General features: G+C 41.1%; 1 protein-coding gene across 4 annotated transcripts in view; it reads right to left on the reverse strand.

Annotated features, from left to right (window-relative positions):
• The window catches only part of INPP5A (inositol polyphosphate-5-phosphatase A), a 1,124,564-nt gene that overhangs the window by 218,384 nt on the left and 886,995 nt on the right, over positions 1 to 19,185 (reverse strand). For 3 of the 4 annotated variants that reach the window (XM_029609981.1, XM_029609982.1, XM_029609985.1), the window contains 2 exons: positions 16,958 to 17,053; positions 3,235 to 3,309 (listed from right to left, as the gene is read on the reverse strand). In XM_029609981.1, the coding sequence (XP_029465841.1) occupies positions 3,235 to 3,309; positions 16,958 to 17,053 (171 nt within the window). The remainder of the gene's footprint in view (positions 1 to 3,234; positions 3,310 to 16,957; positions 17,054 to 19,185) is intronic. The other variant, XM_029609984.1, reaches the window with a different exon arrangement.

Here is a 19,185-nt window from a genome sequence, read left to right on the forward strand (position 1 = left end):
CCAAGGATCCCCCACATGCAGTCACGTGGCAGGCCGCCCCATTCCTCTGGGCCCCAAACTTCCCAGCGTGACACACAGCAGGCTGCTGCCGACAATCTTCCTGGCCTCCCATAGCCACGCGCGTGCCTGAGGGCTCCAGATTTAAAGGATCTGTAGCGGGAAATCCCCTGCAGGGCCTGAGGACTTCAGAAGCTCTGGCCTATAAAAGCCCCTTGCTTCCCTTCAGTCCTTGCCTCGGCAACAGGTCCCGCTATGATCTGTAGTGCAAGTTGCCTCAGTGTTCCCTGTCTTTGTTTTCAAGTTCCTGAATTCCTGTTCCATTGGTCCTTGGTCTTTGTTCATAAGGACATAAGATATGCCACACTGGGTCAGACCAAGCCCAGTATCCTGTGTCCAACAGTGGCCAATCCAAGTCACAAGTACCTGGCAAGTACCCAAACATTAGAAGGATCACGAGCTACTATTGCTTATTAATTACCTTAATAGCAGTTTGTGTTTTTTCTTATAGGAACTTATCCAAACCTCTTTTAAACCCAGTTACACTAACTGCTGTAACCATATTCTCTGGCAATGAATTCCAGAGCTTAACTATGCGCTGAGTGAAAAAGAATTTTCTTCAATTTGTTTTAAATGAGCTACTTGCTAACTTCATGGAGTGCCTCCTGGTCCTTCTATTATCTGAGAGAGTAAATAACCAATTTACAATAACTTGTTCAAGCCCTTTCATAATTTTGTAGACTTCTATCATATCCCCCCTCAGTCATCTCTTCTCTAATCTGAACAGCCCTAACTTCTTTAGCCATTCCTGATAGGGCAGCCATTCCATGCCCCTCTCTGCACTTTCTCCAGTGACCAGAATTGCACACAGTATTCAAGGTGCGGTCTTACAATGGATGGATACAGAGGCATTATGATATCCTCCATTTCATTTGCTATTCCCTTCCTAATAATTCCTAACATTCTGTTTGCTTTTTTTGATCACCACAGCACATTGGACCAACAATTACAATGTATTATTGACACCTGGATCTCTTTCCTGAGTGGTAAATCCTAAGGTAGAACTTAAAATTGTGTAATTACAGCAAGGGTTATTTTTTCCTATATGCATCATTTTGCACTTGTCCACATTAAATTTCATCTGCCATTTGGAAGCTCAATCTTCCAGTCTCGCAAGGTCCTCCTGCAATTCATCACAATCCGCTTGAGATTTAACTACTCTACATAATTTTGGGTCATCAGCAAATTTGATCACCTCACTCATCACACCTCTTTCCAGATCATTTATAAATATATTAAAAAGCACTGGTCCAAGTACAGATCCCTGAGGCACTCCACTGTTTACCTTTTTCCACTGTGAAAACTAACCATTTAATCCTACTCTCTGATTTGTCTTTTAACCAACTTGCAATCCACAAAAGGACATCACCTGCTATCCTATGACTTTTTAGTTTTCTTATAAGCCTCTCATGCAAGACTTTATCAAACACCTTCTGAAAATCCAAATACACCACATCTACCGGTTCACTGTTATCCACGTGTTTATTCACCCCTTCAAATAAATGTAGGAGATTTGTGAGGCAAGACTTCCTTTGGGTAAATCCATGTTGGCTGTGTCCCATTAAACCATGTCTATCTAAATGTTTTGTGATTTTATTCTTTATAACAGTTTCCATGATTTTTCCTGGCACTGAAGTCAGGCTCACCAGTCTATAATTTCCTGTTCACCCCTGGATCCCTTTTTAAATATAGAGGTTACATTGGCCATCTTCCAATCTTCAGGTAAATCGAATGATTTTAATGGCAGGTTACAAATTAATTGAAATATGTCTGAAATTTCATTTTTCATTTTTTAGTTCTTTCAGAACCCTGGGGTGTATACCATCCGGTCCAAGTGATTTACTACTCTTCAGTTTGTCAGTTCTTCAGTTTCTATATTCCATTACCTGTGGTTCATGTCCCCATCTTCAGTTCCAGAGGTCCTTGTGTTTGTCTTAAATGTCTGTGGGTTCTTCTTTGGTTCTTCTATGTGTTCCTTGTCTGCAGCTCTGCTCATCTTTCTGCCCTGCCTACCCAAACCTTCTTCTTGCTGATGGACGCCTGGTATTGACCTTGGCCTGCTTCCTGCCTGCCAATGACCACTGACTGACTCTCAGACCTTTTTGTTTGCCGCCTGCCACTGACAAGTGCCTGACTTTCGGATCTTCCTGCTAGATGTCTGCAGACTCACCTCCAGATTCATTTCATCCATTCCTGCTCCAACCCAGTGACCTTGATGGATCTCTCCACCCATATAGGCCCTCACCTAAGACCTGCCGGCCCCAACACCCAAAGGCTCAATCAGAGGGAAACATAGGCTGGTATAGATGAAGCTCCTGCTGGGCCTCTGCCTCATCCAGGACCGCCTGTCAATGGTAGGGACCAGAAGGTTGCATCAACCCCACCTAGGTCTAAGGGTCTATACCCACAACTCTATTGTTATTAAATATTTTATATATATTTATAATTCAAAAATTATGCAATCTTTTTATAGCTACCTTCCTTAGTCATCTCTCTCTTTCTGTCAGGTCAGTCTTATACCGCATAAAACTTACCTGTGTCAGATTAATAATGGCACAGTCTCATACAGGGCAATTTTCAAATGCTCCACATTGTTGCAAAATCTAGATACATTTTACCTGTGGTCTTTGCACCAATTTTCAAAGAGAAATTATGTGTACATTTACTTTGAAAACTGCCCCAAGAAAAAGCACCTGTAGAGATTTTCACCTGGTTGCTCTGGACACTTTTTCTGACTAAAACTATGCACCTAGTTTTCTCTCCCAACCTAACCCCACCATGAGAATGCCTCCACTGCAATGCAGGTAAAAGTAAGTGGATTGTAGAGCTATGCACTTACTTTTACCCACATACAGGGAGGGTAATTTTGAGACAGCCAATTTACACTGGTAAAACACTTTTTATCCTAGGAAACCCTTGTGAAAATTGTTTTCATATGATGATGATCGGTCAACAATCTGCCAGGATGGAACAGTAAAAGTTACAAGCCAGGAGGACTATACAAAAACTGTAATTACTTATTCTGCTCAGCCATCAGCACAATTCTATTTTCTGATTGAATTATGAAAAAACAATGTGTTGATAATGGTATTTAATATGCAAGAACTAATAAGTTCAAGGCATTGAACACTGTCCCAAAACAATATACACATAAAATACATGCGTTTATACACTTACCGCAACACCATTGTTATCTCTAAAAACGTCTTGATTAAAATAATCAAAGAGCTTCTTTTCCAACTGTAGCACGACCTGAGAACATGAACCACTAAATATCAGAAGTCATTTTTCTATTGAGCCACTGCATATTATAACACTACAGATTAGTGTTTACACAGAGCTGTCTATCTAGTCTTGATCCTGCAAGAAAGTACTTTACAAGCAGATGACACAAATATTGATCTTAATGCTTTAAAATCTTCTGAAAGGGCTAGAGGGGAACAGGAAATGTATTATTCATTGTACATTTTATTTCTTAATTCTAATTGGTAAACTGAAGGAAGGATGAAGGTACGAGGGATTGGCCAACATTATAAAGAATAAGTGAGAGTAAACCATAAATCATATATTGTATCTCCTTTAAATCAAGGTTACTTCTGAAATGGAATCTCTCCCCATCTGCTCATTTGTATTTTGGATGACTAGGCTTGAAAATCACTAAAACTATGAGTGAAAATCTGCTTCATTATTTAAACAGGGAAGTAAGTCTTTTAATTAATGGGCAGTAGCTGAATTCAAGTTTTACATTTTATTTTCAGCATTGCATACTTTATATTGTGATTTGTTTTAAACTCTTGCTGTATTGTTGCATATTGAAACTGTATGTTTGATATACATAGATTTCCTGTATGTTGTACTTAAAGAAAAAGTACTGTAAAAATAGGAGTTACTGTAAAAATCTGATGATAAAAACATGGTAGAATTAAGGGTCAACACAAAAGTTGTTGGTGATACCTTTTTATTTAATAAATCTATGACTACCTTTTGAGAGATATCCCATCTTCATCAACACAGATACAGTAATAATCTTACAGTTTCAAGTTCAAATAGCTAGTTGTACAGAAAGGTTCAAAGGCTCTACTTTCAAAAGATTTTTCCATATTGTGAATATTGTATAACTCCTGAAAGCAGTGCTCAAACACATTTTGCTACACTGGTGCATACAGCACGGGTACTTTTAACTTGCAGGATTTTTACTAATAATCAAAGTGAAATTAAGCACATAGTTTTAGTTTGATTATTGCTCTGTGAAAAAGTGTCCCCAGAGATTTGCACTTGCTTTATTTGCAGGTACTTTTTTCCTTAGAAATAACTTGCATAGATTTGAAAATGTCATCTGCAAAAGTTAATTCCCTTCCATGACCCAAACCCCCTTAGGAATGCCTCTAGACCAGGGGTGGGCTATTCCGGTCCTCGAGGGCTGCAAACCAGTCGGGTTTTCAGGATATCCTTAATGAATATGCATGAGAGAGACCTGCATACACACTGCCTCAGTTGTATGCAAATCTATTTCATGCATATTCATTAGGGGTATCCTGAAAACCTGACTGGTTTGCAGCCCTCGAGGAATGGAATTGCCCACCCCCCTGCTCTAGACAATGCAAGTGAAAGTCCCCATGTTGCCGAACACATATAATTTTACTTGCATTGATGGTGACCAATTTTCAAATACCTCATTTCCACATGTATAACACTATTTTACTTGAAGAAATGGCTTTGATTATTGCCTGTATATACTTAATTGATATCTATACATACCTTTCATCCATAAAGAATCATAATGCATACTATAATGTAATATTTCAAACTATACATACAACTACCTCTAGGCTAGACAGTTCAGTAGTAGCATATTTATGGCAACTGGAATGCACAGAAATCTCCAAAGGGATTAGGTAGGCAAAGCAATCTTATTGTGACTGTCCAATTACAGCTGTGTACACTGAAGTCAGATAAAGTGACTTGCCTAGGGTTTCACAAAGGCTGCTGTATTCAGGTGCCAGAAATCCTTCAGACTCATAGGTCAATGCTGGATCATACCATTTCCCACTATATGCACTGGTCTAGTGCTGCATCATGAAACAAGAATTCCGACTGTATTTGATTATATAAGCATCAGAATGGGATGAACCACAGGGGCCAGGGCCCTACCAACTATGGGTAGGAGAAACCTCAGTTTTATTTTTGTAAATAAGTGGCTCTTAAATGCTGAGGGAACCTGAAAGTTAAACAGAAAGGCAGGCAAGCCCCCTCCCATCTTTCTTCCTGCTACAGATTTGCTCAGTGTGGCTGTCCCCCACTGCTCCCTTTTGGGCATTCTCAGTGCCAGCTCCAAGCAATCCTCCTCTCCCTCTTCTGAGCATCTTGCTGGCAGCAGAGATTATACGACTCTTAACTTCTTCTGTGAGCAGGTTGCTCAGAAAGAGAATCACCACCAGGTGCAGCAGGAGCTGCCGCTGCTATCAGAGCTAGTTCTATTTATTTTATTTATTTAAAATCATTTGTATTCCACCAATCTACAACTCTTGGTGGATCCCAACAATACGTAGACAATCTTAAACATGACAAACATATATATATATAATAAATAAAACATAATAAACTGACAATATAACACAAACTAGCATGAAATAAATTAATACATTTCCAATCTAACAACAAAAATGACTGTAAAAAAAAAAAAAAAGAAAGAAAGAAGAAAGAAAAGGCCCCATTTCCTCTATCCTAAAAAAAGTAAAAACTTTTGTTCAACTTGGATTGAGAGTTAAGAAGAAAAAGCTAGTTTAAAAAACATAACAGACACTTTTCTTCCCTAATTTCACCAGGGAGATTGTTCCACAGAGTCTGTCCTGCAATTTTAAACATCCGATTTCGAGATTCTGTTAATTGTGTTTCTCTTATAGAAAGAATTTCTAGGAAGCATTGTGATGATGACCGCAATGAACGTTTTGGTTGATACCATTCCACTGCTGATGAAATACAAAAGGCATTGGGCTTTAAAAATTAAGACTAATGCTTTAAACTTTATTCACCATATAACTGGAAGCCAGTATAACATCACTAGAACTGGCGTTATGTGATCCTTTGATCTTGAGTCTGAGACCAAATGGGCTGCAGAAGTTTGTATTAATTGGAGGGTTTTCAAATATGAACTTAGGGGGCCTAAAAACAGAATACTGCAATAATTCAAAGTTGATAGGATTAATGATTAGACCACTATCTGGGAATCTGAATAGCTAAGGAGAGGCTTCAACTTACATAGAATATGCATTTTTATAATAAGCAGGCTTGTACTAAAATGCTAAAATATGGCTGAAGAGATAAAGAAGGATTTATATATGCTCCCAAATTCCTGACCAGATCTTTAACTGATATTGGTGTGCCTTCAAACTGAATACTTGGGCACCTTTTAATAACCTCAGAACGGGATAAAATCATAACTTTGGTCTTTTTAATATTTAGCATCAGTTTATTCTTGTTAAGTTAGTTTTTAATCTGTCCCAAACAATCTGACAATTTTTCCTGTGCTGCCACCATGGAAGATGTAATTGGAAAAAAGGACAGTATATCATCTGCATAGCATTTGAACGATACCTTCAGCTAGGAAAGGAGGTAACAAAGTGGGCTAAATAAATGTTAAACAGAATCGATGATAACAAAGAACCTGGGGGCAACCCTGTAGGAAGGGGGTATGACTCAGAATTGGGAAGAAGAACAGGATGGTAGTGGGGATGAAAAGATGCAGGCTGGGGAAGAGGACAAGAGGAAGGAGAGGAATGGAGGCAGGAGGAAAGAAGAGAGGAAAGAGGAGGGGGGGTCCAGGTGCTAGAGAAGGAGGAGGCTGAGCATGGGGGAGGGGGGGAGGAACAGAAGAGGTGGGATAGAAGGTGGTGGGGCTGCTGAGGCCTTGTATAATGGAGGCAGGCCGCAGGCCACTCCATAAGCCCCTTCAGACTGGTCAGAAGTGGAATTGTGAACCCTTTGGGCCGGTGTTGGAAGGAGAATGTCCAATTTGCAAGCAGACCTGCGTCAGTCAGCCAACTGGTGACAGCCACAATCCAGGCCAGAGGTAGGCGAAATCCAAAAAGCAGGCAGGGGTCGAGGCAGGTAATGTGAGCTCCCATAAACAGGCTGAAGTCAGAGCAGGCAGTAGGAAAGGCAAGATCTGGTAAACAGGCTGAGGTCAAGGCAGGTGGCAGGCAGGCGAGATCAGCAACAGATTGGGTCAGGACTGAAGGCATGAATCCAAGGTTCAAAGACTCAAGTCACACAGGGACAGAACCTGTTGCTCAGCTGAATGAGCAAGCTTATATACAGAAAGTGATGACATCATCAGGGCATGCCACAGGAAGTCCAGGTTGCTGGGCCTATAAAACCAGGAAGTGAAGAGTCTTGAGCAAGGCAGGAAGTAGACGAGAAACGTGTCAAAGACTATGTCACAACTTTAACAGGTATCAGAACAACGCTGGAGCTAGAAACGTGACCCTCCAGGTGTCCTTCTGGGAGCAGAGGCCTGTGGCTGAAGGTATGTTACAGTACCCCTCTCTCTTAAGCCCCCTCCTCCCTGGGGCTCTTCTTGCTGGATTTGTGGGGGAAGAGGCATTGGAACTTCTGTATTAAAAGGTGGGCATTCAGGTTTATCACAAGTTCCCAAGATCGCTCCTTTTGCCTAAAACTATTCCAATGCACCAAAAAGAAAAGTCTGTTCTTCATGAACTTGGAATCAAGAATATCTTGGACTTTGAATTTCATAATCAGTCTCCAAAGAGATAGGTAAGGGTGTGGGGGTGTGTGTGTGTGTGGGGGGGTGTTTCAAATGTTTTCCACAGTAACAGTTGAAGACCGATGGTTTGAGTAATGAAACATGGGAAGAGTGGAATATCCAAGAAGATGGAGAGATTTTAAGCCTGTATGTGACCAGATTTATTTGGCAATCTGGCATTGAGTCTCATCCCAGATTTCCTGGAAATTGGTGGATAAACTGTCAGGGGCTGGAGTACCAGTAGTAAGTGCAATGGGTAGAAGTAGTCTGGGATGTTGTCCATAACTATATAGAAGGGGAATGCTCTGGCAGACTCACTGATGAAGTTGTTAGAGGAAAAATCTGCCCAGGGGAGCAGTTAGACCCAATCGTCTTGTCTGGCTGAGATATAGGCTCGAAGGAATGTTTCCAGAGTCTGATTGACTCTGTCTTATCATTCAACTCAGCATAATAGACAGAAGAGAACCAGATGCTGACACTGAACTTCCTGCAGAGCACTCACCAGGGCCACTCATGAATACTGTGTACAATCTGGTTGCAACATCTCAAAAAAGATATAGTTGCACTGGAGTAACTGCAGAGAAGGGCATCCAAAATGATAAGGGGCATGGAATGGCTCCCCTGTGAGGAAAGGCAAATGAGGTTAGGGCTGTTCAGTTTGGAGAAGAGACGACAGAGAAGATATGACAGAGGTCTAACAAAATCATAAAAGGACTTGAACAGGTTAATCTAAATCAGTTATTTACTCATTCAGACAACAGGAGGACTAAGGGGCACTCCATGAAGTTAGCAAGTAGCTCATTTACAACAAATTGAAGACAATTATTTTCCATTCAGTGCATTAAGCTCTGGAATTCATTGCCAGAGGATATGGTTAAGTCAGTTGGTGTAACTGTGTTTAAAAAAGGTTTGGATAAGTTCCTAGAAGAAAAATCCATAAAGTGCTATTAATCATTAAGGAATAGTAGTTTGAGATCTATTTAATGTTTGAGTATATGCCAGGTACTTGTGTCTTGGATTGGCCACTGTTGGAAACAAGATGCTGGGTTTGATGGATCCTTGGTCTGACCCAGTTCAGCATATCTAATGTTTTTATGATATGTTCTGGAAGTCTATGCAAGCAAAAAATGTACTGAAAGAAACATCGGGAATGAGTGAGAGCAGTAGGAGTGATTAATGTAGAATAATGATGAATAAATTGTCTGTAGTAGCTGGCAAATCTTAGGAAGCATTGAATGGCTTTAAGATCAACAGAATGGGGCCAATCGGTTTTGGACAGGTTCATCCAGAGCCACTGTGCAGAAATGATATAGCACAAAAGAGTTGTTTCACATCCAATTTGGCATACAGTGAGCTGTCACACAGATATTGAAGCATCATATTAACATGCGAATGATGAGGGTGAAGATCGGCCAGATATATTAGGAAAATATCCAGGTAAACTATGATGCAGGTATATAATAAGTCTCTAAAAATATCATTCTTGAAATTTTGAAAAACTGCTGGGGTGTTGCGTAGTCTGAAAAGCATTACTAGGTGTTCATAACGCCTGTCTCAGATGTTAAAGACCATTTTCCACTCTTCGCCTTCTCATATACACACCAGAATGTAAGCTCCCCAGAGGTTTAGTTTGGAGAAAATCGAAGCTCCACATGGGCAATGAAATAATTCGGAGATCAGAGGCAAAGGCAACTTATATTCTTCATGATAATGGCATTTAAGCCTTAGTAATCTATGCAAGGTCACAGAGATCCATCCTTTTTCCGAATGAAGAACCTGGTTCTGGCAAGAGAGGAGGATGGGAAGATAAACCCCCTTTTTTAACTTTATATTTATATTTATTATACTTTTATTATATACAAAGAATCATCTTTGCACAGCAACATTGCAAAGATCTCCAAAAGGAAAAGAAAAACAGCCTAAAATATATCACACACTTATTTAACATACAGTGAACTACATAGTACAACAAAATAGATCTCAATAATAGACTATAATATAAAAGGGAAGGAGACAGTATATGAGGAGAATAAAGAGAATATCTAGAGGAGACATTAGCATGAGATTATCTGCTACTAATACAACTGACAGTCTAATCTTGTTCCAACTGGTTCTCTGAGGGCTCCCTTATTCGTCTGGAGTCTAAAAAAGTAGGAAGTTGTTCAGGCGCACAGAAAATATAACAATCTGCACTATGTTTTACAATACATTTACATGGATCTCTCAATACAAAAGAAGCACTGATTCCCCTGACCTCCTGGTGGAGAGCTAGGAAACCTTTACTTCTCTCTTGAGTCACCCTAACTAAATCCAGAACTAGCCTGTTTCCCAAAAAAGGAAACATCACATTTTTTAAAGAAACTTCTCATAACAAAATTAAGATCTTGTTCAGATAAAAAGGAAACCAGCAAAGTAGACCTTTCAATACCTTCTTGAGAAGAAGTAAGAAAGCTGTCAAATTTTGAAAATCTAATGTAGATTGAGCACCCCACACCAGCCTAGAAGTAGAACAAAATGGAATAAAATAAATTTTATTAAATAGGGGGACTTTATCAGATAGAATGGCCAACATTTCCATTACGTAATGTCGCAGTTACTCTAGGTGACTCTCCAATTAAACATAGAAAATTTTAAAACCTTAAATTTAACTCTCTCAAAATATTTTCATTAGATTCCACTCTTCTCATCAGTCATACTTCTTAATTAAAGCATAGTTAACAGACTGTTCTTGTTTAACATCAGCTTCCAGGGCAATGATCTTCCACGATTGATCTTGATACCGAGAAACAGTATCCTGAGATAAAACTTCCATTTTAGTAGAAACATCATTTACATTGGCTGTACAAGTAGAGAAGGAAACAGCAAAGTTAGCCATCAGGTTCCAGATGGCCTCAAGAGTTACCACTATCAGTTTCTCAGGCAATACGAAAGGACGGCAGGAGTTGAAACCACCGTCAGCGCGGCAACACCTCCAGACAAGATAGAAAAGCCTTTCTCCATGCCAGATGGACTTTAGGCGTCTGGACAGATTTGAAAAGCATCAGTACATCATCCTCTGCAGATGCTGGAAAAAAACACGGAGTCATATTATGCAGAGGTTCCCTCTGAAACTGGTGCCTTGGTGAAGACATCATCATCTAGTGCCATAGTCATGCAGTGGGAGAGCTGTATAGCACCAGCAGCAGTTGACTGTCAGCAGGGCTAGTCAACACCTCCTCCCCTAATGATAGTGGCACTCCTCTGCAGGAATCACACATGGGGAGCTGCATAGCCCCTTCAAGAGCAGGAGCCACGGATTCTATGATGGTACACTGTCCTGGGAGAGGGGAGGCCTTGGATGGGAAAACTCTCACCCACCCCTTCCTCTGAGGGCATTTCAGCAAGGTAACAATCAAACATTGAGCAAGGAAATACAGTCGATGGAGCCCAGAGCTAACTCATGCTGTCACCTTGGCTTCTCCCTTGAATACATATTTAAATCCCCTCTTGAGTTTCTCTTGGATATAATCCATTGCCTTAGTTTTGGGGATTGACAGTAGATAAACTCTTCCAAGGGGGTATACTACCAAGCAACAAATGTATAGAACATTTGTACAAATGATGAGTTGGAAAGGTCTTCAACAACAAGCAGGCCGAGACATCAGTGTAGGCCACATAAGGCCTAGGTAAGTCAGGCAGAATAGTCATGTTCAAGGAGCAGAGGGACATATGGGCTGCAAACAATTCTGTAAATATAGGTTACTCCAAGCGAGGATGTCCTCCATTTGCCAGTTCACCACAGAGTGATGTAGCTGTAGCCAGGACTGGGTTAATAGCTCTTCACAGTTTGAGAAAAGAGATATACTCCTCATATAGTATCCCTGCTCTTAAAGTTACAGAGATCGTGGTATAGTGAATCAATTTAGGTAAAATTTCACCATAAACAAAGGAAATACAGATGGTTTTTTTTAAAGGGTACCACGGGAATGCACAGTTTTTGTAGAAAGTTTTCTTTGATAAAGATTCCTGTCACACTGGAATCCAGAAAGGCTTCTGAAAAGAACTTCTTAGCTCCACTGAGGAGTCTACAAGTAACAATCTTTTGCAGGGGAGTAGAGCAAGTAGTGCTTAGTACGACCTTCCCCAGAAATCCTAGGCAGGGGAGTCCTGACTTCTTGGGGCAAGCGGAGGCATAATGGCCTTTGCCAGCACAGTACAAACAAAGGTTTTGGGTTCTCCATCAACATTTTTCCTTCTCAGATAATTCAGAGCATCAAAGCTGCATGGACTCCTCCTCAGCAGAGTTGAAGGGGAACAGCCAGGAGGCAGCATTGGCCTTTGAAATCTAGGATACAGGTGTGGTTGGTGTCTCGGAGTCCCACGTCCTTGGAAACATTTCTGGAAGTGGATGTCAATCCGGATTCATAATGATATGAGAATATTTAAACTGAAAGGGAGGTCAAGAGTGGCCAATTCATCTTTTATTCAGACTGCCAGGCCCTGCCGAAATACTGTCATCTGTGCCTCCTCATTCCATGTGAATTTGGCTGCCAGTGTCCGAAACTGCATGGCATATTCTCCAATGGTCTGGAAACCTTGCCAGAGATGGAAGAGTTCCGCAGTAGCAAAGCAAGCCAGGGCTGGTTTATCAAAGGCTCTCTGAAAGGGAGCTATGAGGTTTTGTAGCATGAAGAAGCTGGGATTGTTTTTTCCCCACAATGGAGAAGTCCAAGCCAAGGCCTGGCCAGAAAGCAAGGAAACAACCAATGTATCCTTCACTCTCTTGGAAACAAAACTGGCCTGCAGGAGCTCAAAATGGATTAAGCACTGGATTATGAAGTCCTGCAGGCCTGGGGTCATCTTACAAGGAAGACATAGGCAAGTGTAAGGGGTTGTGAGGAATGCAGTTGATGGAGACGAGAAGATAGATACGGTAATATCTGCATGACCAGCACTTGGTTACTTTGTTACCTCTGGATGGCTTCAGTGAAGTTCCGCAGAAGTCCAGCAACTGCACATTGGCCGGGCTCATGGGCTGAGCAAACTAATGGAGGCAGTCCTCCTGCCGCTCTGTGAGCCCTTTTGGACTGGCCAGAGGTGGACGTGTGAATCCTTTGGGCTGGTGCCAGAAAGAGAAGTAGGAGAAGTCCGAAAAAGCAGGCGGGGGTTGAGGCAGGAAATGCGAGACCAGTAAACAGACTGAGGTTGGAGCTGGCATTAGGCAAGGTGAGATGCAGTAAACAGGCTGAGGTCAAGGCAGGCAAGGCAAGATCAGGAACAGACTGGGTCAGGACCAAAGGTAAGAATCCAAGGCTCAAATACTCAAGAAGCATGGGGACATAATTGTTGCTCAGGCATCATCCAGTTTTTATACAGAAAGAGTGATATCATCAGGGTATACCACAGGAAGTCCAGGTTGCTGGGCCTAAAAAACCAGGAAGTGAAGAGTCTTGAGAAAGATAGAAAACAAATAGGGAACTGGTGCCAGAAACTGTCAGAACTCTCACAAGTAGCAGAATGCAATGCTGGAGCTGGAAACATAACCCATCAGGTGCCCTTCTGGGAGTAGAGGCCCATGGCTGGAGATATGATACACCTAGTGTCTGTCTTTATTTATTTATTTCTTTATATATATTTTTTTTTTGGGGGGGGGGGGAAGGGGGTATTATGTTAGGGTTACTAAGCCTTGACTGTTTATCTTGTAAAGGGGGATGTTATGTTGGGATCACCAAGCTTTGACTGTTTATCTTGTAAAGGGGGATGTTATGTTGGGATCATCAAGCCTTTGCTATTTTCCCTTGTTGGAGTAGAGGTGCGAGTTGGGAGATGCTAGGTTGAGACTGCTGAGCACTCAGCATTATTTTGTGGGGAGAGGGGTATGTAACAGAACAGCTCCCTTTCCCCACAAGAATAATGACTGGAGCTTGGCTTAGTATATGAGGGAATGCATTTCTATTTCTAATACTCCAGTTTTGCACTGAATACAGAATGGTTTTTTGGGAGTTCCATTTCAGTTTTTGTCTGCATATTTGTGATTTGCAGTTAACAATTCTGTATCTGGTCTATGTACTATGTACATGTAACTTAAGTGAGGTTTTTTGCCAATGTAGTGGGGATCTATATCGCGTGCGCCGACGCCTGCGGCCTTCCTCAGTTCCCTCCCAGTCCGCTCTAATTTCAGAGCGGACTGGGAGGGAACTTCCCAACCCTCTACACTAACCTCCCTTCCCCTAACCTATCCGCCCCCTAGCCCTATCCTAGGCCCCCCCCCCCGCCCCCTGAAATCTTAATTTTACCTTTTGCGCCTGCCTCGGGGCAGGTGCAGATTGTGCATGCTGGCTCCCTGCTGGCACGCGATCTCCCGGCACAGCGGCAAATGGCTGCTGTGCTGGGGGCCTCTAGCCCCGCCCCCCGGACCACCCCTCCCCCTCCTTTTCCCAGGGATTTATGCACATGACCGGGCCTTTGAAAATTGGCCCAGCGCACGTAACGCTTTGAAAATCTACCCCTATATTTCTGGCCTGGGGCAATATCTGTCCATTAATAAAAGATGGTTGTGTATGCACTTGGTATTTATTGGTGTTGGGTAGATGTTATGTGTGTGCTATGGAGCCCAAGATGACAGTGGCATTAGAGGTAGTGTGTGGTGCAGCAGACAGGAGCCTGGGTCCCGCCTCCTAAAAGGTATGTAATGTCTGGAGATCTGCATGTCTGGTGGGGAGGTTAGGCCCCAGTAGCTGAACACGAGGCCAAAGCAGAGGAGGAACAACTGCTGACAGAGGTAGGGCTGGGGAGGGATAAACAAGAGCTGGAGATGGGAAGGAAAGGGATCACAGCAGATATCGGTGGGGAGAAAGGGGAAAACGTAGACCACACATACTCTAACCACTTTCCGCACAGAGAGCCCACCCAGTCAGTAACTCACTCAGGACTCCCACCACTCATATATATACCAAATACCCCCTTAGCCACTCATTCATTCACATCCAGTTACTCACTTATGCATTCATATACACACAGACTGCATATGCACCCTACTCCATAAAGAAGCTCATTTTGCCATGTGATTTCTGATGGGCTTTTCCACTAGTACAACATATTTTGCTGTTGCTCCAGTTTCCCCAGATTATACAAGTTTTTTTTTCCCTGCTCATTCTTTTGTGGGAAATCTCTGATTTTTTTCTATCAGCTTTGCAAAATGTACATTTTTGATATCTTTGTATTTAGCTCAGTATAAGAGGACATGCATATCTGTTTCTATTTCTCTCCAGTGTTGCACAGAGTCTGGTTTCTTGCTGTCACCATTTCAGTTTTGTCTGCATTTTTCTGTTTTTAATTTGTGAATCACATATTTTGTTTTGCTGAGGGTCATTCTGCATGATCAAGGTGAGGTTCACGGCTAATATGCAGTTTCTGTGTCGGGATTTATAGCAATCCAGCTTGTTCTGTTTTCCAATGTGCACTTCCCAATAGGAGGTCTTTTGGTATTCCAGAGCATTTTGCAATGCTTGCAGGGCTATTCCACTTGATCGATCTCACTGAAATTCGGTAACAGTGTCTTCCCAAGGTGTTAGTAGTGTTGTCAAATTTCAGCAATATTGTTCAAATGAAAAGGACCCTGAGGTGTACTGACAGTGAGCTTCTGCAGTAAGGTCTAATGAGCAAAGAAGCAGCAGTGGAAAAGAGTGGAAGGATCTGAAATGTGCCTTCTGTATATTACTCTATTAGCGCACATGTTGACTGCTTATATTTTCTATGTTTATTTGTATGGGGAATTGTCCTGCTTCTGCTTGACACCCATTGTTTCGAGTGGAGAGGGTGGGGTTCTATGGATGCAGAGTATATATTTAAAAAGCGGAGGTGCAGGTTGATATTATTTGTCTTGCTCATACCATGATGAGAATGATCACTGATAAACCAGAGTATGTAAGATATCACTCAATCTCGCAAATTTATTGCTGGTACACATCTTAATACTTACATTGTACCAAACAGCTTCTTTCTGGAGTTTATACGGTACAATATATACAGGCAATATATCAAGGTGAGCTTGTGAGTTCTTTTTAATCTGTGATACCCAATTAGGACCATTGTTGTGTCTTTAGGTCACATTTTCTAGGTCGCTGATTACATTTCTTGGTCTTTTCATGGTTTTTTCTCTGTCTCCATACATAGTACAGGTAAATTTTCAAAGCACTTATGTGGGTAAAATGAGCATATACGTGCAGAGATGACTCATGGTCACATAATCACTATTTTAAAAACAAAGAAAGTTTGCCCATATTTTAGGTTTTCTGTGCACATATAGGTGTGTAAAAAAGGGATAGTCTGGAGTATTCCAGGGTGGGGCCAACAGTTATGTGTGTGTAACTTGCTAATTTATAAAAAACTTACAATCATACATTTGGCAACTTACTCATGTAATTTTATACCTCCTAATTAACTAGCATAATTGATATCAGACTTGCTTACTGTGTACTATTGCCTGGGTGGGAGGTCTTGGTGAACTAAGAGAGATCAGGCTGAAGAACCAGGAAGGTCTAGCTGACCTGGAGAAGGACTTGGCAAAAGGATGAAGGAATCTGAAAACTAGTAATTTCAATTACATGCGCATGTTTTAAAACCTACTGAATTACGCAAGTAAATTGTGTTTTTCAAGCCCTGCTTTACTTTTGCAGGTAAAATATATGCGCGTATATTTTTAAAATTGCTAGGAAAAGTACTCACTTTCAATGCATTGCATGTATTTGCGCTTAAGCATATATACACGGGTATATTGTGGGATTGACGTACGTGTATTTTATAATACACACGTATGATTTACGACAGTTATAAAACACTGTCGTAAATCAGGACGTGGCCATATGCACACACATATATGTGGCCGCACGGAGTTTTTAGCACTGAATCTTCTATTATTAATGCTGTTTTTATGGTTCTCCTGTACCACTATGCCTGGCTATCTAGCATCAAGCTTTTTATTGGGTGGTCTGGGAATGAATTTGTGAAGAATGTATTTAAGAAAGAATGACCAGCTGTAAACAAAGTAAGAAATTGGCAATAGGAGCGGAGGTGGAGCTGGGGGTGGATCTTGGTTGAATTTGTTTAGGGCCCTCCTAAAACAAAAAGCCATTTCACAGCCCCTATCTGATTACATACCTTTTGGTCATTTTCTGGTTCCCGGAATATTAACTTGTCTACTGCATTGGTGTCAGTTGCTCGGACAGTCTGCATTTTAGTCTTTGCACAAAGTATCTATTTAAAAAAAAAAAAAAAAAGACAGAGAAAGTGAGAGGTCAAACTTGCAATAGAGTGACAAAACCTAACTCACAAAACCTTCACACAACTTCTTACTAAACAAACATTCTGTTATAATTTGCAAATTCTAAGGGGTCCATTCTTCCCTGCTCTAGACTTGGAAACATTTCTGTAAAAAAAAATTTTCTCAGATGACGTCTCAAGTCTTTAGGCTTGCCTCCTTTCTCTGATGCAAATTACATTACTGAATTCATTGTGGCAAACACGAGGCTGATCGCCCCTTTTCAGATATGCAAACTTGCTCTGCTGACATCATCAAGTGGAGCAAGGTGGAGGACGAGAATGGATTATGCTCATGGTGAGATGTTTGTGCAAAGTAATGGAAAGAAGCCAATTTTACTTGCCCACATTTTTGTTGGCTGCCACATTTAAATATGCTCTGAAACACTTCCTGATGCCACAGGAAACAATGAGAAAAAGAGCAACAACAAGACAGAAATTCTCTTAAAAATAAATGTCAATAGCTTATGATGGTACAGAGCATGAACAGTTGTTTTTTTCAACATATTTTCAAATATCATCTGAGTACACACTTGAACAGTGAAATAAACACAAGTTATGTAACAAGGTACAGAATGCAATCGATATAACAGGAAAGAAAAGTCCACTACTTCATTTGTTTATTTTTATTTATTTAACATTTTTTATATACCGACAGCCGTTTGCACATCGTATCAGTGTACATTTAACTCAGAACTAACAGGCGGAGCCTTTACATGGAACAGAAACTAAAATTAAAAAGCTAAACAGGTATTACAACAGATAAAGTAATCAAATTAATAATAGAGAAATAATGTACAATATATTTACAATGGAGACGAGAGTGATATGGACAAGTGGCTTTCATATATCAAGTGGAGGGAGTATTGGGAAAGTAGGCTTGTTGAAAAAGCAAAGTTTTTAGTTTCTTTTTGAATTTTGGGATGTACTTCATGAGAGATTTAGATCACAACAGAAGCAAGAAATACTTGAAAGAAAGAAAGACAGAAGGAAAATAACACATAGTAATGTGCTGATTAATCCTGGATTATAACCTCTCTCTGTGAATCAAGGGGAAAACAAATCTCCACTTTGGAGAACTGCCATTAGAGGGACCAAAGATTCTGCGAAAGGAGATTCAACAACATTCTTATTGGTCAAAAAGGTAGCTAATTGGAATGGTTCATAAACTAAGCATCTTACATGAGAATCTCAAACAAAAGAACCCCTATGACGTATTCCTGATCTAAGAATCAAAAACTGCTTCTTCTTTCTTTGAGAAGATCCCATTACATCTGAGAACATCCTAAATTTGGAATGCACAGACTATAGGGTAGATTTTAAAAGGGCTGCGCCTGCGCCCATAAACGCGCGTATCTAGCCGCACGCAAAAATACGTGCTATTTTATAAATACGTGCTATTTTATAAACTATGCGCATAGGTTATAAAATACGTGCTATTTTAAAAATAAGTGCTATTTTATAAACTATGCGCATAGGTTATAAAATACTCTTCACACACACATGTCTAGGTTATAAAATACTCTTCACACACACCCTCCCCAATATTACATCCTCCCCCCACGTCTCATCTCCAACTGTCAGAGACCTTGGCATCGAACTTGACCAGCGCCTCGATTTCAAAGCCCACATTAAATCCCTTCTTAAGGGAGGCTTTTACAAGCTTCACATCATGAAAAAGCTAAAACCACTACTCCTCACACAAGATTTCCGTCTAGTCTTGCAGACCACTATCCTTTCCAAAGTGGATTACTGCAATTCCCTCCTCCTTGGCCTTCCAGAGTCGACCATCAAACCCCTACAAATCCTGCAGAACGCCATGGCGAGAATCCTAACGAACACACGAAAAAGAGACCACATCACCCCCATACTGAAGGACCTTCACTGGTTACCCATTTCTTTCCGTATACAGTATAAAACCCTCACCATACTACACAACCTCCTCTACAAACCCAACCCCTGGCTCAAGGACTCACCCCACTTCCGCATAACCAACCGTCCTACCAGATCCTCCCACGCAGGTACCCTACATACCCCCTCCCTCAAAATCGCCCATCTCACCTCCACGA

Source organism: Rhinatrema bivittatum, chromosome 7 (genome assembly GCF_901001135.1).
Source record: "Rhinatrema bivittatum chromosome 7, aRhiBiv1.1, whole genome shotgun sequence".
Classification (NCBI taxonomy): domain Eukaryota; kingdom Metazoa; phylum Chordata; class Amphibia; order Gymnophiona; family Rhinatrematidae; genus Rhinatrema; species Rhinatrema bivittatum.